At 37.7% G+C, this 24,340-nt stretch overlaps 1 protein-coding gene across 1 annotated transcript in view; it reads left to right on the top strand.

Moving 5' to 3' along the window:
• Positions 1–24,340, top strand: part of LOC104613651 (usherin-like) — a gene marked incomplete at its 5' end in the record, with an annotated part of 193,364 nt that overhangs the window by 113,148 nt on the left and 55,876 nt on the right. Inside the window, 7 exons of the mRNA XM_010284111.1 lie at positions 263–417; positions 2,197–2,395; positions 9,630–9,737; positions 10,279–10,462; positions 11,125–11,282; positions 18,412–18,570; positions 19,721–19,883. Coding sequence (XP_010282413.1) covers positions 263–417; positions 2,197–2,395; positions 9,630–9,737; positions 10,279–10,462; positions 11,125–11,282; positions 18,412–18,570; positions 19,721–19,883 — 1,126 coding nt within the window. The remainder of the gene's footprint in view (positions 1–262; positions 418–2,196; positions 2,396–9,629; positions 9,738–10,278; positions 10,463–11,124; positions 11,283–18,411; positions 18,571–19,720; positions 19,884–24,340) is intronic.

Raw genomic sequence — 24,340 nt, 5'->3', positions numbered from 1 at the left:
CAGGAAATCTTGCTTATGATTTTCAAACAGTGAGAAAACTTGACATGGCTGTCTTAAGATTGAGAAATACTGAGACGCTGATATGGAGGTAGAGGAGAGCAGCTCGTAATTGACATTAGCCGTTTAAAGAGGATGATTGTCTGTTACAGTGGTCACCTAGAGATTTCATTTAATATTTTCTGTATGCAGAGTAGGTTATTATAATATACCATCACACAGGATTTCTCAGCTAACAAAAGGGAAAACTTTCTTTTCGCAATAGGTCTTATTATTCACTATATCATTCTCCGAAATGGAATCGAGCGTTTTAGAGGAACAGAAATGAGCTTCACAGACACAAGTGGTGTCCAGCCATACCAAGAATATTCATACCAGCTGCGAGCCTGTACTGTTGCTGGTTGCGCAGACAGCAGCAAGGTTAGTAAATGGGTCTTTATGGAACTGGTGCCAGAATTTTAGTGTGGTAACATAAAAATGCTTTTGGAAAGGTGCAATTTGAAGATGTGATGATTACTGAGTAAGCAGGTGAAAAACACCAATAATCTTATTTGGATTCAACTACTGACAGGTGATTATTTGGAACCTAAGGTTGATACAAGCAAGCGGAAGAAGAAAGCAGAATCTCTCAGTCTCGGCAAAGCTGAAATTGCACTGTAGGAACTGATGTTTGTTAAAGAGAAAGCTGCACATGATAGACTAAACTAAGGAATATTAAAACACACTTTCTTTAAGCCTTGAAATTAAGTCTTTGCTTCTCACTAGGAGGTCTATAGACTCTTCTTCCATGGTATTTCTTCATTTATCTGCTTTAGCTCTAGTCTATCAATTTGTTCAACAACCTTCTTATTTAGAACCTCCTTCCATTATATTGCCCTTCAGTGGCTTTCCATGTCTGCACCTGCTTCAGGTTTTACACCCCCTTTGTGTATAGCCTGCCTCTGCATCAGTTTTAAGTAACCAGAATCTCTTCCCTCCCTTTGTCACTGCTTCATTTCCTCTTGTATAACTTCGAATCACGGATGCCTTTCACCAGCTGGTGAAATTACTATTTAACCAGCTCAAGTTTCTATTCTGCAAAGTACCAACCTTATTCATCATTTGGAAAAACTATTTCTTAAGTGACCTCTTTTTCACAATAGTATCCTTGCCTCTATGAAAATGAATTTTTAGGGGCAGAGGTGGGGAATAATGGCTCTGCTTTGTAATTATAATATCTATGTGATTGAAAAGTTGATTTTTTTTTTTTCCCCCCCAGTTATTTAAATGTTCTTCTTATTGGTGCAAATGTCAGCCAAAAGTATGAGAAAAGAAACACTGATGCAGACGGATGGAGATAGGCATATAGTCCTCTACCTGCACACAGAGCTGTGGTCTGGAAGCTATGTAGGCACAGTTGCTACAACCATTGGCCTGAGCTAATAAATCCTGATATTTCACTTGTCTGTAATTAAGGAGTTTACTATTGTAAACACTGTAGTCTGCAAGTAGGGACTGATTCCACCAAATGCACTAAGACAATATATTATAGAGGGCACATTTTATATTTACAGCATAATATAAATACTTTATGGTGGTAATAACAGAAAAAGAAAAGCGATTCTCAAAGAGAAAAAGATCTGACTCACTTATTAAACCATTGTAATTTGGAAATGCTTCTGTAGGAGATGGTAGAGATGTGTCAGTAGAAAACTAGCTTTTTCCTTTTTCTTCTTTTTTTGTGGAAAGAGCTTAATAAGTGCAAAGTTATTCTATCTTTCAAAATCTTTGGTTTCCTTACAAAAATATGGAGTTGCAAATAACTACAATAGAGTTCAGATTGCATGGGATATATGGAGGCTTAGCCCCATGTTTACTGGTACTTAAAATATATGAAATCAGGCAGTTAAAATGCAGAGACACTGACAAACCATATGGAAGAGAGTTAGCAAGAGTTTTCAAGCCATGCAGTTTGCTGTGCTATACGCGGCAGCTAAAACGTGGTGAACCTGTTGTGATAAATTGTAGACATAGACTTATGTAATGTATTCAAGGTCAGATTTCATTGTGAAAAAGGAGGAAAAAAGTAACTAGTTCTCCAGGCCCTTGGTAATGATATGCCAGCCCAAACAACATTTTAAAACAAAAGTGACATTCTCATTGATCATGGTATCTAGTGTACTATTACATTAAATTGCTGTTTAATTCATATGTCTTCAGGTAGTTGCAGTCACTGTCCAAGGAGTCCCAGAGAGTGTTCCGCCACCAGACATCAGTGCTTTGAACTCAACAGCATTACATTTAAGCTGGATTGCACCCAAGAAACCAAATGGTATCATCAGAGAGTACCAGATCAGTCAAGCAGGGAAAGGACTTATATACACTGGCACTGCAAGCAGAATGCAGCACACAGTATCAGGTAAGGATGCAGAGCTCTGACAGGCTAATGTCCTGTCCTTAAGATGGAAGACAGTATTTACATATTAAAAATGCTACTCGTCAGTAACTTTTAAATCCACAGTACTGTGCACAGTTTATAATGCTTTATCATGACTTCACATATCTTCAATATATTTTTCTCAATCTCTTTCATTTCTGCATGCTGTTTGTTAGAATATTAATAGATTTGATTTCAAAATTTTAAAATAAATTTATCCAGCTCAATTCAAGATGTGAGCTTTGTGGTGTGCTCAAGGTCTCAGATATTCCGTGTAGGCTTGCCATCCCTTCACACAGATTCAGCTCTGTCTTTTACCATCATTAATGTGCAGTAATGCAGTCGACGTCGCAGGTGCTGCTTTGAGTGTCTAGCAGTGTAGGAGCAAGAAGGATCCAGTACTTTATGCCTGAGATAATAAAAAGGAAAGGAAGACAGAAAGGACAAGATCCTGGATTCTGTTTATAATCTCATATATTGCTTATAACCATTTTCTAAATACTTGGTGAAATTTCACTTGTGTGTGTATCTGAAAGAAGCTTAAGTCAACGGATTTTGGGGGAAGATTTGACTCAGACCTCAAATGTATTATTTTCACATATTCAATTTTTAGTTATATTTGAATGTTACACTGAAGCAAAATTATTCTTAGTAATGTTTCTGTTGAACACAAAATGGAAACATGAGCATTCTGGGACGTCTCTGTTCACTCTTTGACCTCAGGTTGCTCATCAAATTATCTATGATGTTTAGGAATTCATAAATACATTAATTTTTCCTTTTTTTTTTTCCACCCAAGTAGGAAACTTATACACACTATATGATAGCCACCCAAAGAGCAGAAGTTGACTTAGGGCACATAAAACCTATACAGCATATACGACACTCTCAACCATCCCTCAAAGCATGCGTCCTGAGTCAGAGTGGATCCCTTAGTGCTTTAAAAGAGTTTGTCCTTGCTGTAGTCACTCACAGAGGAGTAAAGGATTGCTGTTCCTCTTTGACAATATCATGCTCAAGTGTGAAATTCATCAGCTCTATATTGTGCCTGTCTCTATATTCAGTGCTTCTGGACATGAGATATTAACTAGAATATGCCAGTTGGTGGTACATGTTTTAGAATTGCTGTTGTAAGTTTATACTGTGAAGAACACCTACTAACAAGGAATGATTTATAAAACCCATTGAAGAATATTTCTTATGCTCCCATTTCCTTCCCAAAAGGCAGTTATACCTCCAAAATAGCTGAGATTTTAATGCAAACAATACTGTTTTTCTTACCAGTTGGAAGGGAGAGGAAATGAAAGTACATCCTGAGAAACAAGGATCTTTTTACCTTTTGTGTGCCTGTTCTGTTAAGCCGCTGTCCAATGCTGCCATGTTAAGCCAGGGCTGAAATAAGTGATCGTCCCTCCTGACAGTCATGATCAAATCTTGTGCTGTTTTCTGCAGGACCTTCCTTCGGTAATAATGTGGAATTCATGGCAATGATTTAGCAATGTGGATAATTATTGGTCCCTAAATTAAAAGAATAAGATAAAACAACCAAATTTATTTCATACATAATCCAAATGTTTGAACTAATGTCTTATTCCCTGTGGATGTGTGTTTTGATTTTTCCCATCTTCATTTATTTCTCTCCCCCCGCCCCCCCAAACTGTATGCTTTTCCCTGAGCAACAGTTGAACATTAATGAAGCTGTAGCATTAGTATTTCTTGAGACTTTGAATCCAGGGTCTTGCAAACAACAGACAAGAAGGCTAGCACCTTGCCACTGCACCATTGTCTTGCTGCTTATTTTTAATTACATCAAAGCTTTGGAAACATGATCCCACAAATGCTTTGTGGGAATAGCGGTGAATGTGCTCATCATGTGAAATCCATAAATTGCTTATAATCCTCTCAAGATGTTAAAAAAAGCATTAAGTAATTGAAGACAGGAAGTCCTCAGTTAATTATTTAGAGGTGTTATCAATGCTTTAAGCAAACTGAAGCATTTTCTGCTATCTCACCGAGTTGAATGCCACTGGGACCTAGGGGCAGCAGCCATCATCTTCTCATATTCTCTAATGCAAACAGCACATGGCAGCTTGTCAATAAAAGACCTTTTTATATCATTTATTACTGAACACTTCCACTACCCTGTACAGAACAATTTGGATGACAGTTATGGCATTGTTTCACTTTGTGTTACTACTACTTTACAAATGGGCCTGCTAATGCTTTGCAGTGGGGGCCAGGCAGAGGGTAAGACTGAAGAAAATAATTAGGGGAATTGTAAAAGAAAGCTAAGAGTGCCCTCTTCAGCAGCAGCAGGTGGGTTTATGGCAAAGATTCTTCTCAACTCCCCCTTTTTAATACACTGATTCCAAGTAGGAATAGTAGCAATATTTATCGACAATTTGTAGGATCAATCATCTTTACGTAAAAGCTAAGCAAGATCATTGATGTTTATTCTAGTAAAAGAAACAATATTAAGAAATACCTTATGACTAAATGGTTTGAAATTCTTTCATCTGAACATATCCTCTATTTCAGGGTAGTGAAAACCGAAGAGATACAGAGAAGTTGTCACTGGTCAATTCTATCTCCATGCAGCACTAAATCATTAGTAATATTTACCTAAAGGAAACTCTTGGGGCTAGAGGGGTTGTGTGAGGCTGTGGTCAGCAGTCTGACATCCTACTGAGTAAAATTCCCATGGCGAGGCCCAGGAGCGTTACCCTGGGAGCTAATTACTGACCTTGCTGGAGCCATACCCACAAATGGAGAGAGAGTAAGAAGAAATTGATTTGGCTAACAGAACGATGCATTCTTTAAAAAAACACTGTTTCACATCCTTTTGGCAAATGACAAATGATGCAATAACAAAATAGACTGCTACGTTAAAAAAAATAATTAAAAAAAAACAAAACAAAACATAATAGACCAAAAAAGAAAAGGTAAGGAGAGGAATCCTCTAGTGAACAATCAAGTAGAGGAATTGGAAAAGCAAAATGCTGTTTATGTTTCAAGATTATCTTACTTGTTATTTTTATTATTAATCACATACATAGATTTGCACAGAGCTTTCCAAAGCATGCGGAAGACAAGACGTTTAATGCAAAGCTTTAATAATCTAGATAAAAATTTGCTGTGACTGCTCCATGTATGACTAGAGGTTTCAGGTATCAGAATTTCACCAATAAATTTAGTGAAACCATGTGCTCTTTTTTTAATGCTCATTTTTCTCTTTAAAGTGTAGTTGTAAACGAGTATTGCTTTATTATGCATGTTTCCTTTAAAAGTGAACATGACTCCCTTTAGGGGAATTCAAGTAATTTGTTGCCACAGTAATCTTTTCTATCCTGAAATGTTAAATACTTGGCTTTCCTCCATGCTCTTGCCTCTCTCTAGTCTGCAACTGTCATTTTTTCCCTTCTTACTTTTATATGCAGTGTTCAGATGATTTTTCTTCTCTTCCAGTTCATGATTAGGTTACAGCCAGGGCTGTCCCTCAGAGTTCTCTCTTTATTTTCTCTCCTTCACATCTTGTTCCGTTTGTAAGCAGCCTCCATGTCTTACATTCAGTATTTTACCTTTCTAGATAATTGTTGCTTATTCTTTCTCTCTATTTGGTTGTAATATATTTTAATTAAAATATCTTTGTACTGGCTATAAGCAAGGATTTGTTTATAAACTAAGATCTTGCCCAGACTTTTTTTTCTTGTCACAGAATTGCGTTGTTCTCAAAGTAATTACAATTAGACACAAAAGCTACTTTGGAAGTACATTATTAAGGTCACAAAGCCACTGTGCCTCTTCCAGGGAGGAATAAAATGGAAAAAGAAAAAAAAAAAAAAAGGCTCCTGTAGGTAGGACTGCTGCCTCAGCTTTTGCTACGTTTGGTAGGTCTATTCCTTTTGGGAGTCATGGTGTAGATGGTCCTGATTCTGTGTCTGCCCAGAGCTAAAGAGTGCTACAAGAAGGATGCTGAGGTGCTTGAGTGTGTCCAGAGAAGGGCAACGAAGCTGGTGAGGGGGCTGGAGCACAAGTCTTACGAGGAGCAGCTGAGGGAACTGGGGTTGTTCAGTCTGGAGAAGAGGAGGCTGAGGGGAGACGTTATCGCTCTCTACAACTACCTGAAAGGGGGTTGTGGTGAGGTGGGTGTTGGTCTCTTCTCCCAAGTAACTAGTGATAGGACGAGAGGAAATGGCCTCAAGTTGCACCAGGGGAGGTTTAGATTGGGTATCAGGAAAAATTTCTTCACCGAGAGGGTGGTCAGGCATTGGAACAGGCTGCCCAGGGAGGTGGTGGAGTCGCCATCTCTGGAAGTGTTCAAAAAACGTGTGGATGTGGTGCTTCAGGACATGGTTTAGTGGACATGGTGGTGTTGGGTTAAGGGTTGGACTTGATGATCTTGAAGGTCCTTTCCAACCTAGTGATTCTGTGATTCTGTAAATTTCCTTTCTGCCTGGCAGAAGTCAGGGAGGCACAAGCTTGAAGTTCGTGTGGATGTGGAGCACAGTGAGGGAAGCAACAGGGATGGTGCCAACCCTGAGGGATAAAATGTGGCTCGCTGAGGGGCTGGCAGCACTGTTTGCCAAAAGGAAGGAAGGAAGGAAGGAGAAGGGGCAGACGATGGCCAAGTGGCAGCACCCAGGGCGGCCCCGCTGCTGCAGCGGTCCCATATCAGCTCTCTGTTGAGCTGCTGCCAGCCTCCCCTCTGGGGCCTTCCCTCAGCCCTGTCCACCGGCCCAGGAGCCATTTCAGACCTGCCTGCTGCCCTCAATCCCTGTGCGCCACTGTGCTGCCCTCCAGCCCCGACACAGCCATGGGCCCTGCCAGTCGGGCCCACCCGCGGGCCTGTATCCCGGCCCAGCCCCATCCCCAGGGAAGTGCCGGGGCTGGGGCGGCCCCCCGGCCCCGCCCGCTCCCCCGCTCCCCCAGCCCCATCCCCAGGGAAGTGCCGGGGCGGGGGCGGCCCCCGGGCCTGCCCTGCTCCACAGCTGGGGTGGTGGGACAGGCCCTGGCAGGTCTCATGAGCCCTGGGGGATGCCGGATTAGAAAGCTACAGTGAATGAAGCATGGGCTGGCATGGGGGAGAGACTGTCTCTGGATGGAGGCAGCTGGGCATTCATATCTGTTCAGGCTGTGGTAATGAGGAACGCACAGCTCAAGTTTTCACAGCTTGTCATAACCACGTCATCTTCATTTTCTGGACTACCTGCCTGAGACCTGGGGCCTGAATTTCCTTAGCTCTTGGAGCTGCAGCTGCAGGCACTGGTTGTGCTTGGATATATAAAGTTTTGCACAGTACCAGGTACTCTTGACAGCTAGGTCCCAGGCATCCCAAATGGCCTCCTGGTAGGTCCAGGGAGGTTTCTGCTTCTGCCAGTCTCTTTGAGTCAGCATCCCGTTTCTGAGAGAGATATATCTTTCTTTTCCTTTTGTTTTTTTTTTTTTTGTTATTCCTCTGGTACTGTATGAAGCCATTTGCAATGCTCAGCTGATTTGGTGTTAGGAAAGCAACTATATGGTCTAGGGGTGGACGCTACAAGAAAAGTCTCGAATTACATACAATTAGGCAGGCCAGAGACCACATGTTGGAGGGAACTTTAGACAGGACTTGTGCCACAGAGCCTGTATACAAAGGGGGTCAATTCATATTGTGCAGTGTCCTAACGCTGGGATTTCCAAGTTTATGAGTGTTCAGTATTGCAATCGTAGTATTTTTACAGAGGTTTTGTGTATAATTTGCTTCTTGTGGTTGTACTGTTTGTCCCCTTTGCATTCAGGAACAGGAACTTTTTTTTAATGTATTATGAGGTGTTAACAAGAGGGCCTTTGAAAACATGCAAGTGGGAGGTTTTGAGTCTCTGTGCCTGGTAATATAATTTTTAAGATCAACTTTGAGAAATACCCAAACGAGTATTTTAGCAAAGACCGTGTAACCTGGGCTGGAGCACGGTCTGTGAGGCAGGCTGATCAGCAGCTAAAGCTGAGCTCCAAGGTGTTCAAGATAGGCTCGCAGAGGTCTGCATCTTTAATGATTTAACTGTAAGAAGACTTTAATGGGTGTGCAGAAATGGCTATTTTAAAAGCTTAGTATCTTAAACAAATTTTTGGTACAATTTTATGAGGAGTTCTAAAGTCAAATTCTTAAGCTGCAGGCAACTTTGTGTCAAATCTGAAGTCGTTGACACACAGTACAAGGATGTTTGAAAATTTCCAAAGAAAGGTCAAAGCAATATATTCTCTTTTAGTTTCACTCAAGGATGTCCAGCATAGAAGGTTCGAGCTGAAAAATGAGTTTTTAAAAAATTACAAGTAACTAAAATGAATATCTTGTAACGGGGAGGGCTTGTTTGTCAATCCTGCTTCTAACTGCTTTATAACATTTATAGTAAAATCCTGTAACGAATAGGAAAAAAATAGGGGGGAAAATTGAACAAATAGAGGTTGGGAAGGGGGCAAGAACAGAGTATCTTTGGACTTGTTTGCAACATAGTAGAAGATTTCGTGTTCAAGCTAGAGAGTACTTTATTATCTTTTCTTATTACTGCAAATATATTTGTAATAAATTTTCAAAACATTACAGGCTCTTCAGCTTTTCAAGTCCAAAACTCTAAGCAATTACACTTCCAGGTGTTCATCTGTTGGAAACCTTTGAAATTCTATGGCCATTAATGCCGATGGAGATTATATCTGTGCCAAGAATGTTTAGGTGCTTTCCAGTTAATTTTTAACCATTTTATGCAGGCAGAAGCATAGGTTAAAAAACCCAATGAAACAACAAAAAACCCCCAGCCAGCCAACCAACCAGAAGAAAACAAACCAAAAAACCCACCTTAGAGACTGGGTAAATTTCCATATGGTAATCTGAGCTGAGTTCTGGGCTGTTGTTACTACACTGCAAGTGCCATCTGAGTTAATTGATTTGAAGGTAATTCAGATGTGTCTACATGAGGGCATCCATAGATCCATTGCAGCATAGACACACATTCGATCTGCATTGTTTTGTCAGGTCTTTTAAACTAATAGAGGATATATAGCTACATTAGCAAGAATTCACCATTTCAGTATTACTCACGTGTAAAATAAGAATGGTTCATATTTTATGTTTGCCAAAACTGCTAAAAGTGAACATTAAGTCCAGTGACTTTCTCTGTAGTGATACAATTCTTGGGATGCCTGATGTCAAAATCTCAGTCTAACCTCTGTTTGCTCTTTCTAGGTCTGCAGCCATACACTAATTACAGCTTCATGCTTACAGCATGCACATCTGCTGGGTGTGCTTCTAGCCAACCACTTTCAGGTCAAACTTTACAAGCTGCTCCTCATGGTAAGGAAAGAAGACATTCTTGTAGAACTGCAAAGAGATGGTCATATGGGCTTGTATTTTCTGATGGCTTAACAAGGCACAAAACTCCACTATCATCCATCAAGCTATCATGTATAAATTTATACAAGAGAATCTGTCTCTCTCAGAGTATTTTTATCTTAACACACTCTTTATACTGACTGCCTAGCACTGCATTTCTGCTTTCATTTTGTGACAATTATTTCCCCAAGTTCATCTTTAAATTAGCGAGGTTAGAATTAGCAGATGCATATTTTTTTAAAGCACAAATAAATATGCAGAGACAACGGGGCATATAAAGGCTGCAGCCTTTGGCCTTCTTCTCCATTAATCTGTACCATGTCTAGTTGGTTGTATTTGATGTAGGATAAATTCAGAAAGTGTGTTAAATTCTGGCATCCTTTGGCAATATTTTATGCTTTCATTACACTGCTGAAAGCAACAGCACAAACTGTGGGAAAGGAAAAAAAAAAAACCTTTACGTTTCTGTCATAAAATTAAAACGTCATTGTGGTGTTAATAGGGGTATGGCCAAAACCTCATCATATCATAGTCAGCTCAACAGAAGTGGAAATCTACTGGAGTGAACCAAAGAAACGCAACGGACTCATTACTCGGTATCGATTATTTCGTGAGGGAGAACAGATTTTCCTGGGTGGCAGTACAGACCTGAATTTCACAGATGTTAACCTGCAGCCTAACAGTAGGTAAGGCATGTTAAAGAGCGCTGGTAATATGTGAAAGGTGTTCAAGATATATGTAAATGTGTTTGTGAAATGTAGAAAATATAAGTTACTCTTTTAACAAAAGAAAAATTTCTTACAATATTACTTAATTACTGAAAAATTGGTAGAGCACTTTTAGGACTTCTCTTTTTTTTGTTTTCTGAGAAAGGTCATTCTGATTCAAAGAGGGGGAGGTTTTTTCATTTCCTCAGGTGGTTGTTGGTGGGTCATTGGTTGTTTTTTTCCCTCATGGAATATACTTAGAAAAATTTAAGTCTTTATACGGCAGACAGCACTGCACATGGTTTATAATGTTTCTGTGTATATTGAACATACTGGCTCAAAAGTAGCAGCTGCTGATATTTTTATAGAAGCCATTCTGAAATTGGTTTTGACACTTTTTGGGTCAATACTTCTTTCTCTTATGCAAGCTAATGTGAATATTAGTATTAAAAGTATTATGATGAGTAAAGACTTTTCTCACATTAAGAAACCTTAAAGGTGAAAATCTTCGCTAATGCAGTATTTGTAGTACTCTTTGTATAGTCTATTCACTTAAAATTGGTGAAAATGGGAATGTTCTATTACTGATATGCCTATAGCTTCTAACCATAGTGTCTACTGATCTTTTTGTGTTTGCGCAGATATGTTTACCAGCTGGAAGCCAGCACTTGGGGTGGCAGCAACACTAGTGATAAATATGTTATACAAACACCAGTAGGAACACCAGAGAAAATTCATGTCCCATATAACGTCACAGTAATTGATGCATATTCTATATTTCTAGCTTGGGATGTGCCAGGTAAAAATATATTTCTATGTAGTACTTTGTAGCAAGATGAAAGGATGGAAAAATTAGTATATTCAGGCGGGCAGCTGAATCATTTTGATATTTTTATTCTTCGTATTTGGTTTTAGTGTTTGTGTGATTTAAATAGCCAGTATCTAAAGCTGCTGTTTCCTAGAGACATATTATTTGAATAATTTTGACCTATATGCTTGACATGGGTATTGTGAGGATTAGCTGATCAAAAATCCGTATGTTAATTTGATCTTGTAAACTGTTATTGAGTGCAAGTATTAAGAAAAAGAAAACAAAAACAATTACCGTGAAAATAAATTTTCCCTTCTGTGCAGACCAACTTGAGTTATCGACAGGGAAACCTGCCAGCCTTTTGGGTTGATGATATCTTGATAGCTATTCTGGCAATTAAAATGTCCAGTTGTCCTGCAGGTATACAACGTTGAGCAAGGTGTAAGAGTGTGACACACAGAGATCCTGTGCTAGCTTTGACCTGACTGAGTAAATTTTATTCACTGGAGCACCATGGTGTTAGGTGGACATATTACCTTGCAGAAGCGTGGGGCACCAAAGGCCCAGAAATATTTTTCCTCGTTACTTTTCTCCTGAGCATCACCAGGTTGTCTTGGCCTGCTACAGAGGTAGGCTAAGAAGGAGTAATTGAATATAGAGTCTTTTCATGTGAGAGACTGTGCTCTGTTTCATTAATAGAGATCATAGCTTAAGTGATTGGTGTACTTTACTGATGTTATAAAAATGATATGCTGTACTTCTTGCGGGACAATGAGAACAATGTAAATGAACACTTTTCTGTCTAGTGTAGTTCATCTCCAGCAAGGTGTTTTCCAGTTTCTAGATATTCTTTTTTTTTTCAGTTAAAATTAGGTCAATTCTTTTAGAAGCTTCAGACGTTTGCATATTGCAGTAACAATAATATGTGTTTTATCAATGAGCTTAGGGAATTTTTTGATGTCTCCTCTTCCTAATTATTTAAGATATTCTTTCCTTGCATAGCAGTCACAGTAACATCAATTGGCATTAGAAGTAGTCACCTAGAAAAAGTATTTTGCCTTCAAGGCTGGGATTGCAAGTATTGTGGTAGTGCTTAGCAACGTTCACCCTACCCATTTAAGCAATGATTAATAAATCTATAATACCCTGAGCTGTCAATCTTTTAGTTTCCAGAAGCACAAAATCCATTATAGAAATGCTATAATGTATGAAAAAGATTAAAATCTTAAATTAAACTTTTACCCCTAATTCCTGAAAGGATTTAGAACCCAGCAGAAGGCAGGTGAATTCGAATGGCATATAATCTACAGTTGGTTTTATTGGAAAGTGACTCATGCTGTATTATAGTTTTGATAATAAATGTAATTTAACGTTCAAAATATTCAGCAACTTTCTAAATAGATTTAAAATGTAAGAACATACCAGAAAAGCGTAGGCTTGTGAAGAATGGGGTGTTTCCCAGAAAAGCTTGTCTCCGTTGTTCTAGACCTTTTCTGTTCCAGCTGCTCGAATTCCTGTTACACGCAGTAGGTTACAAGCCTGCAAGGAGAATCGGGCTCTGTGTAGTACACTTGGTTATGTTGCAATTAAGGTTGTGCGTATAAACATTCATGTATTCCTGAAACCACACGATCAGAGGGTTGAGGAGAGACTGGACATTATGGTTCTGTAGAGGATGCAGGGTCAATGTCTTCACATGGCTGTAGGAATCATTCTCCTCAGTCAGGGGAAGGCACATGTCCTTCTTCCCAGGTACTGGGACACACCTTGAACACATCTCACTTTCATGAGTATGTGGTGACTCCGTCCCTGCCTCTCTGCCTTACCATTGTGGGGCCAATTATTTAAGTTTTTAAGAATAAGGGCTTGTTTTTCATACAGTGCCACTGTTGGGTGGACAGGAAAGCAAAACTTGCAGTTGCATTTGTTGTAGCACCTCAGGGCCACTAGCCGATCTTTCTTAGAGGAATGAGGAGAACTAACAGCAGAGAAGTGTTACTAAATGCTACTAAATATTACTAATACTACTCAAAGAAACCCTTTGTGCAAAAACATAGGTATATGCAAAAGCTAGGAGATTAATTCTTGACCTTTCATAATCCTGCTTCAGGCTCATTCTAAGATCTTTGGGCTCCAAGTGTTTTTTCACCAAGAAGAAAACTGCAGGTGTTGCAGGTGGAGGTTTATTTTGGAGGTTTTGATTTTCTGAAATAACATACATCGCATTAACAGGTCCTATGCATCCAGATCTCTGGGGCCACATACATCCCCACCTTGGTAGGATTAGCCAAAAGAGTCTACAACTTTTTATCCTTATTTATGTCATTGTGCATGGAGTAACCTTTTTTTTTTTCCCCTGATCTATTTTTCTCTGTGTATGAATCCTTGTTTCACAATAGTCTATATGAGATATGTTTCCTTTATAAGCCCAGAATGCAGCTTTTATTCAAAGGATTGGCAGTCTTGGCAGTCACTCTTTGATGAGTTGTTTTAATTGATACAGTCTCCATGAAAAGAAATGCTTTTTACTAAGTTTTGATGAGAGGGTAGTTGGTCATGGTGTCTTCCTGTCTGTGGATATCAGGGATGCTTTTGCATTCTATCTTCTCATCTGCTGTAATAAATTTGGATCAAATATTCACCCTCAGAATTCATTATGGGCATCATATGATACAAACCTTCCTTTTGCATGGCTTTAATTATAATGTTTCAACATCTGTAATGTATCTAAATCTTATGACTTTATAGATACGTAGCATTTCAAAATTCCTGACTTAGCTGAAAAGCAAGGTGGCCGAGTAGTGGTTAAAGTGATGGATTCAGAAAAAATATTTGACATGCCTCACTCACTATGAAAAATAGGACTTTATTTCCTGAAAGAGGTATCCCATTATCTTGTGTTGCATTGCCTCTGTGCACAGACCTCAAAGGTACGGTACATTTCACTGATACGCTACAGAAAAATGTTAGAATTATTACGGAACCACTATTAGTCCCATGCATAGAAGCAGAAAAGCTGAATGGAAAAAAACCCACTAGATAATTCTCCCAAGGCGTATCCATAAATGTTATTGATAGGTAGGCAGGTAGCCATCCTGCATTTCAACTCATTGACAACCCCACTGGTCCTCACTGGGGACCTGATTCTTCTAGATATCTTCAGTTGCGGCTGGTGATACCATGAAAGCTGAATGTGCTCAAAAGAGTATCCTGTCCTGTGCTCCTAGGTTACTTGCTTCATACGTTAATGATCATCTGTATTAAAATGTCTTTTTTCATCACGTTGTAATGCTTTGCTTCATCCACCTCTGTGTTTGCTTCTCAGTTAGAATGAAAGTTGTGTAACATGTCTGGATTCCTACTTTATACTTCTTGGGATCAAATTTGGTATTTGAATGACATTTGTTTGTGTCTCAGCTTCCCCAAGTAACCTGATTTCTCCTTTACTGGTGGCCTAACAAATTGTTCTGACTTTTGCTAAGCCAATGTTACATTTCCTCATTTTTTTTTCTTGTGTAAATTACTGTTTGCTCCACACCACTGTAGGGCAAGTTTTTCAAGCTCCATGTCCAAAGTTCTGCATCCTGAAAGTAGCCAGTGTCTCCAGCTGTTACTGTCTTCAGAGTCTTGTTGAGAATACTTGATAAAACCAGAATGAGATACCTGCGTATTTGAAGCTTAATGTAAATACTTAATCTCAGGAAGCCAAATAGATTGTTTTATTTAGTGAAGTTAAATATTAAAATATAACTTTACTCTTACTTGTTTTTAAATAAAAGATATTACATTCTTATTTTAGTATTTGTTGACTGTAAGTGAAACAGTTCAACTGTTTTGCTTTAACTGTGATTGGGTTTCACATCATATTAAACAATTTTTCAGCAACTGGCTTCAAACAGATTTTTGGTGACCAGCCTGTAAAACTGACTGGGGCTTTTTTCGCCCAATTCTAAACATCTTATGCTGCAAATTCTATTTTATGAGCTACCCTAGTTTTGAAGTACGCAGAGCCATCAAACCTAATTTGCAGAGTTTTGCACAGAATTGTCTATTAGATGTTATCCAAATATGCGCACAAAAAACTAAGGTTTAGTTTGATTGACTTGTCCCATTGCAAAATGTGCACCTGCTGTGAAATGAAGTCACAGAGAAAAAAAGTGGAATAATTTAACTTTTTTATTTGTAAAGATAATCAGGGTTTTTCTGATTACATCTTAACTTCATAAATGTTAAATAACCTATCAGCATCTAGTTGTTGTAAATTATGAAAAAGAGTATTGCTGGGAATATTAACCAACTAAATCCTTGTTCTTTAGTGAACATGAAAATATGTTATGGCAGGTTGTCATTGTGCTCATGGTAACTTTGACACCAAATAACAAAACTGCCATTTGCACTTAGGGTAAATTGGTTCACTTGTGCTTTTACGGTTCCTTTTATTCTGACGTAGATTTATGAACTCTGGAACTAACAAAGTCGTGTGGTTTCCCAGCTGACTTTAACAAATATGTCCATTGCGTTTCCTTCAGTCATCAGAGCACACAAGGTAGTAGTTTCAGACTGGCTGCAGATGCTGAAGGCTATTCTGGAAGAAAGGTTTTTTGAGAAGTTCCTGTGTTCTCTGAGTGTATATATATATTTTTTCAGATTAGAAAGTGATCTTTTGATTTTAGTATTCCATTAATTCCATCAAGTTGTAGAAAGGTTTCCATTGGCTATTGGCATTTTATGGGAAGTTTGCTTGATTTACAATTTCATGTTCACTTCTTGAGAACATTTTTTCTCCTGAACATAGACTGAATGTTGGACATGGATAATTCAATTATTTTGAAATAAGTGTCCTTTGCTGCATACTGATGGCTGGATTCAGCTGTCCTTGTTTGTATTTAATCTTCCTTGGGAAATCAAGCATTCTGAATAGTCCCAATTCCAAAGGTTTCTGATGAATTTTGCCTAGAATATATGCACTGATCAGATGCACAAAAGTGAATTATGTGTCATTTTCATAAGACAGTGGGACTTTCTTGCTGAAGTATCTGGTCTGTTGTCAGGACTGGAGAAGACGTAGACCTTAACTACAAGATTAAAGAAAAAGTTTCCATGTGATATGATGTCTACCATTTCAAGCTCTTACACTTGGATATTCTGTTTTGTTCTTTAGAGGCACTCCAGTTGTGGGGTTGGGGGGTAGTTTAGCTGTAATAATATGTCTTTAATTACTGGTATAATTATACAATGCACACTCAAGTGCACTCTTCCGGAGCATTTAATCTTCCATATATCACAGACGAAAAATAATTTTCTTTCTTGCAGAAGCCATCTACTTCAAGATCACCTCTCAGAGGTTTACTCTCTAACATCCTGCACAACTTTAAAAATTCTGTTTCTATTATTCTCTTCTTAATGATCAGATTTTGATGTTTTCCTTGAAACTTTTACACTGAAAAAGGAAAACTTTACAGCGGGATTTTTGCACCTTCTGTCTCCTTCTCCCTTCACCTCTTCCAATGACTAATAGCAGCATCTTTTTTCTCCCTATAAGCTGAGCAGTTGAATAAGATTGAAGTCATACCTCTACTTCAGGGCTATTTTTTCAGCTTTTTAATGTAACAGCATTTCCTTTGTCTATCATCTAGTGAGGCAGCAGCTTCCTATTTCTTTGGGATTTTTATGCCCTCTCTTTCTTCTGAGAATTGTAAAAACTTGGTATTTCAAAGATTTTTCTGATGTTCCAAAGTACATCAGTTGTTTATAGTACCACAAAGAAACTTGAAATCTCTCTGATTTCTTGTAAACTTTTTTTAAAGTTAATGTGCATATTCACATACATACTTAGGTAAAAAAATCCATCTAAAAGATGCACAACAGTGGAAAAAAATGCTCTTTTTAGCTTCAGGGTAGTAGTATCAATGTAGATATGGAAAAGGACCCAAACAACAATTTGGTGAAATAATGAAGTTGTTTTCCAAAGTTACAAAAGGAAAGATTCTGAAGATCTGGAAAGTCTCAGAACTGCTCATAGGCATCTGGTTCTTAGTGCAGTAACAAAGACATCTCTGTGACATCTAAAGTAGGTGTTGTGTTGAAAGAGAAATATGCTTTTACTAATCAGATACATCTTGAATCATTTCAGAAAGGCACCTTGTCTAATTATTTTTTTTTACTTTGTTCTTTCTTAAGACTGTGCCTTACATGACTGCAGAATGAAGGAAACACATTTAACAGACACTCTTCTTTGGTTATTCTCTTGGTTTTACAAAATTGCTGCTTTCTGCATAGAACAGTCTATAGTGGATAAAAAATAAAAAGCCTACAGCCCATTTCCTAATTACAAAACCAAACCAAAACAAAACCCTTGAGAAGTCATATGGGAGGAAAGAAAGAGAAAGAGAAGATCCAGGAACCTCTGCCAGTCATTCTGAGGGGATGATATATGGCTTAGCTTGTTTGCATGGAAAAAATGATTTTTCAGCTTCTCAGCAGAAATGGAAAATGAAGAATTTACAGCATGGGAAGAGGAATAGATGGGGAAAATGTTTGAATTAAAACAAAACTGTAAAAATTGAGGGTTTTTTCTTCAACAAAAATTAAAAGTTGACTGGTTTTATATCAGTTGAAATGATATGTTTCCTGGTTCAAGTGAGTGTGTTGTACTTTACTGGTAAAACAGGCTAAGAACCTACACTCAGCTACTGCTGCGGAGCTAACAAGGGATAATTTGCTGAATGGTGGCAATTTACTTCTTTGATCATATGACTCTATACTGAAAGAGCAGTGCTTAGTAGCTGTTGCCCCTCCAAAATAAAGAAATAAAAGCTCCCTGGTTCCCAGTCATAAGGTCACTCCTCTTCCCAGAAGTCGCAATTGCAACGTAAGCATTGACTAAAGTGAATTTTGATTTTTAACTGAGAACTGTAATGTCTGTCTTCCAGTTGTGATCTGGAGATGGATCTGTTTCAGTTTATATTTAAATAGTTTTTAGTTTTCAAAAGAGGCAGTAGGCAAAACCTCCAGAGGGGGCTTACATTTAAAATTGCATATGATTTGCAGCTCTTTGCAGTTGTCCTGCACTGTTAGTATTTCAGATAATCACTGGTCCTTTTCTGTTTCACAACAGGGATATTCATTGTCAATGTGCCTTTGGAATACAACATCTTACTAAATGCAAGCAGTCCCGCTCTACTGGTGAAGCCAGTAGGTCGCACACATTTTGCTTTTGTCGATGGACTAGATCCCTACACCCTGTATGAGATAAGAATACAAGCATGCCAGAACGGTAAGATGATTTTAAAAAACTCACCTCTGTGACTGGAAGGGAATGGAGATTTTCCAAATAGATTCAACTCAGCAAAACAGATAAAATCTTATTTCTACATTGGAGTCAAATGTTTAACTAGTAAAAAGAAAGCCTAGCACTGAATGAAGCATTAAATATTTCTCCATGTTATATCATTAATATTTTAAATGGAGATTTAAAAAATGTATTTTAGGTAATATGTGCCATTTTATTGAAAGGTCTGCACAAATAGCTTAACAATTTTTGGAAATATGAATACAGAACAAAATCACTTCTGTAGCTGTTCACCAACAAGAAGTGGTAATCATAAAGACAAGAGAGAAGAGCCCAAATCTTACAAAATTCCTTGACTTTAACAGAAATTTTCAAAATCCTGTTGAAACAAGTCTTTCTAAAATGACACCTTGGAAACAATTCTCTTCTCACCTGCACTAGTGAAAATCAGGAATAATTCATCAGTGTAGTTGCGGTAATTTAAATGAGTATTTAATAATGGAATTAGGTGAACTGAGGCACCATTTTCATCAGGAGCTTCTTTACTTGATATTCATTTGCTTTTATTGTATCATCTGTTATTTATGGTAGCTTACTTTAGAAATGCTTCATCCTGACCTCCATCTCAAAGAAAAATTTATGCTGATGGCAGACATATGGGAATTCTGGCACTGCCATCACAGTATGTCAGTGATGTCCAAACCAGCTACTCCTCAGATTTCTCTCAGAAATTCTCATTTTATCTTAAGTCTCTTGCACTGATACTTATCTTACTGGCCTGGAGACATTTTTGCACATTACGAAGACCATTATGGGATCCCAAAGAATTTTGTGTGGGCAGTGTAGCAATTCTGGCTAGAAAGACAGTGTTTGAAAGGACATTTAAATAATTTAACATGGAAAAGTATCCTTAACCAGTGAATATATTCTTTTATTTTTTGTTTTATCACAAATCATGAAGTGTTCTCTTGGGTTTTGCTTTCTTGAATGTTTTGCTGCTTTCATCCAGTAAATGTAGCCATCATATGGTTCACTTGGAAAGGATGTAGTTTTTTTCTTGTATTATGAATTTTTAAAATTACCCTTGGTGTCGAGGAAGAAACTGTCATCACTAAGCAAACTTCTGGTTTTGCAGGTGGGTGTGGAGTGGGTGGTCAAACATATTTAAGAACGGCTGAAGCACCTCCTAGAGAATTGAGCCCACCTGTCGTTAAAGCAATGGGATCTGCCCTCATAGAAGTGAAATGGACACCACCTGAGAAACCAAATGGCGTCATTACTAACTACTTTATTCACAGGTAAATGTTTTTATCACCTCAGAGTCTTAGTCTTATTGAACTGATAATTTTGTTATTCCTTGATATACTAGGAGGTGAAAAAACATGTAGAAATATATGGTAAAATATATATTACTTTTCAAAGGCTAAGGTAAGACGCTGCTCTATGGATGGACAAATTGAGAATGAGAGCTGAGACAAGAATCATATTCCTGATCTACAAATGACAAAAAGCAGGTGAAAATATATTTTAAAAAATTAAAAGGGCCAGACAAAAATTGAAAGATACTTTCACTGTGTTTACCCAGACCACTAGGTACATTCTTCAGTCCTCTCAGATAAACAGTTGGAATTTTGGGATTGGAAAAGGAGTAATTCACCATCTCTGAGATTTTTAAAAGCAAAAAAGTTATATAGGTTCCTAACATAGATCAGTTTTCCAAGATAAATTATGTTCCTGTTTGTAAGTAAGTAATCTGGAGCGTGATTACAGTGCAGCTCCATTTTATACAATCTTCCAATTAAATTGCATCTATTTATGTTCCTTGGTATTTGTATTCAGCTGCCCTGTCTATGTAGTTCACTGACACATCCTCACTCCCTGTGAGGATCTTCGTAAGCTCTGCAGGAGGATTTTTCTATATAGATAGCTGTGTTTAGGAAAGTATCGAAGTAGCAGACCAATGACATCTGCTGTGCCCATTGACCCTTTTAAAAAAGTTTGCTGAAGGAACCTTCTTGAATAGCTTCAGAAAGTCAGAGAATATAAAACTTAAGCCATGTGTCGGAGAGGAATTAAAACTCTGAAGTTCCTGGTTTTCCCAACTCTGTGTGGCAAACACGTGCTGGGCTGAGCCTAGCCTCCCACAAAGAGTTTGGCACATTTTGTTATATTAGAGCTGTGACTGAGAAGACACGGAATCGAATTACCTTTTGGAATCAGCAGTGATAATTAATATAAATTCACTTTGCCTTAAACACACTAGTAGTCTCTAAAAATTCCTGCTTTCTTGAAGTATCCTTTTGTTTGCTTTTTTTTTAATTGTCTGATCAAAAACCCCAGGTCCCTCCCCTGTATAAAGAGGAATAAAGTGTATGTTATAGCCCAAGACATGTCTTCACTTTGTTGGTTTTGTAAATAAAGCTGATGATTACCGCTGCTATTCCATGGCAGCCATAGAAAGGGAAAACAGGAAATATAATGCAGAAAGCCTGCTTCAATGAAAAATACTGTAAATTGAATTTGACAGCATTTGATGGCATTTGATTATTCTAGTCACAGCCAAACAATGATATAAAGAGTAATACGAAACAGAATGTGTTACTGCCTAGCAGACTCAAAAGCAATAAACCTTCCTCCAATGTGACACAATCACTTCACAATCATAATTGTAGCCTGTTTGATACCTCTGAGTACAGCAGAAGGGCACTGACTGACATAGATACATTTTGTTTTTTATTTAAAGTGAAATGAAAATGGCGCACTGGGGCTCCAGATACAATCGTTATATTCACCTACATAGGCATGAATCACTTGGCAGTTATTTCAGCTGAAGTTTAAATGTGCTTAGACAACAACAATATCAAATCTTTCTCAGATAGCTGCAAAAAATCAGAAATGGGATGTAAGCACATAGTTCTTTTTCATTTTGTAGCCACACGTAGGCTTACATTGTTATAGCAGCAAGACTGCAGTATTTCTATGGGAGGTTATGGCATGTAATTTCTTCTTCATCATATGCCTCTTCCTTACTGCATCATCACCAAAATAAATTCATTTAACTCAAAACCTGGAATACTTGGGGAGCTAGTGTGTGTGCAGATCTTTGTATTAAAATGGCAGGACTTGTGCTTTCCTCTAGAATCGTAAAAGCACTTGCAAGTTTGCAGCCATTTTGTCAGAAACCAAAAAATTAAAATGTTAGTTTATGATAAAAGAGATGGTGACATTTTATGTTCGATTCATCTAGCAGTTTTAAGTACAGATCTGAGGCTTTTAAACTTTTCTGTCAAAGACCACAACTTAGAAGTGATTGTGAATGAGAAAAAAATCCGGTTCATGAGACAATCACCCAATCTACTTCTCTTCCCATTCATCATTACATAACATCCCTGTGACAACCACAGAAATTGCTAGTCTGGAAAAATAATATTATGGAAATAGGTGATGTATTTCTTGCTGTATTTTAATAAGATATAGGTCACATCAGCTAATGGAACTGCTCTCTGTTGACCACCAGCATGCACTGTGTAGGATGCACATGAGATGACTCTTAAAGAAATATTGCCTGTAAAATTATAAGTATTTGGTTCATATCTTCCTTAAGGGGGTGTCTGAATTTCTGTCAAAGTGTTTATGTCATTTTCAGTAAGATTATATTATTTAGAATAAATATGTGAGATTGTAATGCAGCTCTCATTTGCTGGGCAATCCTGATGGTGAAAATGCAGCAGAAAAATCAAAATCAAAGGCAATTTAAGACAGAGGACATGTCTCAGTGGCTGTTGACTGTTGTGACTTGCAGCACAGAGGCTTCTAGACTGACTCTTTATGATTAATTCTTTGCTTACCTTTATACCCTTAACCATGAGCTGCACCAAAGACAGCTTCCAAGGCACTCATATTAGTAGATGGTTTAATATAAGAATCCTTATGAATGGATATGTCATTGAGTATAAGAACTCCTGAAGGGTTTTATTTATACCTGTGATTGATATAATACCTAATGTAAACTAGCATATAACCTCAAATGCCTTTTGTTCACTTTTTTGCAAAAAAAAAAAAAAAAAAAAAAAAAAAAGAAAAAATTTATTAACTCCATTAGTTTAGATTTGTTCTAAGCGAGGCTGCTTTGTTTATTTGGATGTGAAAATGTAGACAGGGAGCATTGTTGATGTTGCATTTTTCCCCCACATTTGAGAGTGTGATTCCCCAATCATTTGAATTTTACCCCAGGACTTCTCAGTGTTTCCAGAAATAACTACCATTCTGGTAAGGAAAACAGCAGGCACTGCTAAAACATGTACTTTTGTTGCATGGTGAAAGGTAAACATGAATAATAATTCTGGGTTGACCTGCAAGACCTCAGAGATTCACTGAGTCTCCTTCAAATAAGAAAGCTGAGGGGTGAGTGTTGCAGTTAGTATTGCTGCAGTCCTCTGCATACAGCTCTATAGTCATCTGTCACAAAGAAGATTATATTCTCCTCTTTATGTCATCTGGCTCAGATTGGCAGTGGGGCAGGGAGAATTTGCCCTTATAAAAATAACTGTATCTGAGCATCTTTAAAATGAATGTAAGCAGCAAATCAGACTATGCAGATTAAGAGACAGCTTCCAGCTCTTGGAAATGTTATTCTCCTTTGCAGCTCATTGTACATAAGAAACACTTCCAGTTAAATGAGCAGTTGAATCTTAAATCTTAAGACGATTGAAATGATTACAGACTGTTCAACCACTTCTGTTCAAAGTTTATTCATACATGAAGATATTCTGGTTTTTAGCACTACAGATGGAACCATTTACCTAACCATAAGTTTCATTCATTAAGTATTCAGCAGTAATAAGATCTAAATACTTAACCAGACTATATTGTACAGCTTTGCTTATGGATGAGCTTACAGTTCGTGGCATATTTGATCTTTCAGTGTGAAAAAAATGTTTATCACAGAGTTTTGAAAATTTATAAAACATAAATTTGTGTATTCATTTAAGTGCCATACTGCTTGGTCAGACAAGATGTATTAAACGTGACTTTATTGAACTAAAAGACACTTTTACCTACAGAGATTTTGTAGGCATGTGTTTGAGTACACAGGGAAAAGATATATATTTTTAAGTGCAGGAGAAAGACATAGTAGTGATTCACCTTTCAGAATTATGTCTTGCATTAAGTCAGTGAACAGCATCTAAGGGAGGGTGCAGCATAAGACTTAATTTGCCGTTACAATAGAGCATGGGGAAGTGTATTAAAAATAGCTGATGGAATTTTGGGGTCAATGGGAAATTTTGTACCTTAACTCTTCCAGACATTTTGTTGCAAGAGAGCGAATTGCTAGGGAATCTTTCCTGCCTCTTCTACCTACCGTTCTTCACCTAGTTCTGCCAACCAATTCTCAGTATCAATACATCTTATAATTTGGCTATTTCACTACACTAGAAACACTGTACCACGATAGTCATCTTTTTTTAAAATCACGCTTTAACCCTTCTAAACTAAACAACGTCCATATAGCCTGCTTATCTCAGAGTTTAGTAAATATTCTTTAGCACCATATAAGAAAATAATGTATTCATGCATACCTTATATATGCATATACACAAAGGGTGAATAAACAGCTGTGTACACATGTGTATTCATTATATACTTCATATTTGCCTGTAAATACCTGGGTATGTATTATTACAAGGAGCTAAGATTGTCAGTTTTAAAAATTTTTTGCATTTTGTATTTTTAAAGTAATTCCTAGGGTTGATAG

Source organism: Phaethon lepturus, unplaced genomic scaffold (genome assembly GCF_000687285.1).
Source record: "Phaethon lepturus isolate BGI_N335 unplaced genomic scaffold, ASM68728v1 scaffold12113, whole genome shotgun sequence".
NCBI lineage: Eukaryota > Metazoa > Chordata > Aves > Phaethontiformes > Phaethontidae > Phaethon > Phaethon lepturus.
Note: the sequence above shows the minus strand (reverse complement) of the source record. Positions and strands in the feature narration are given on the sequence as shown.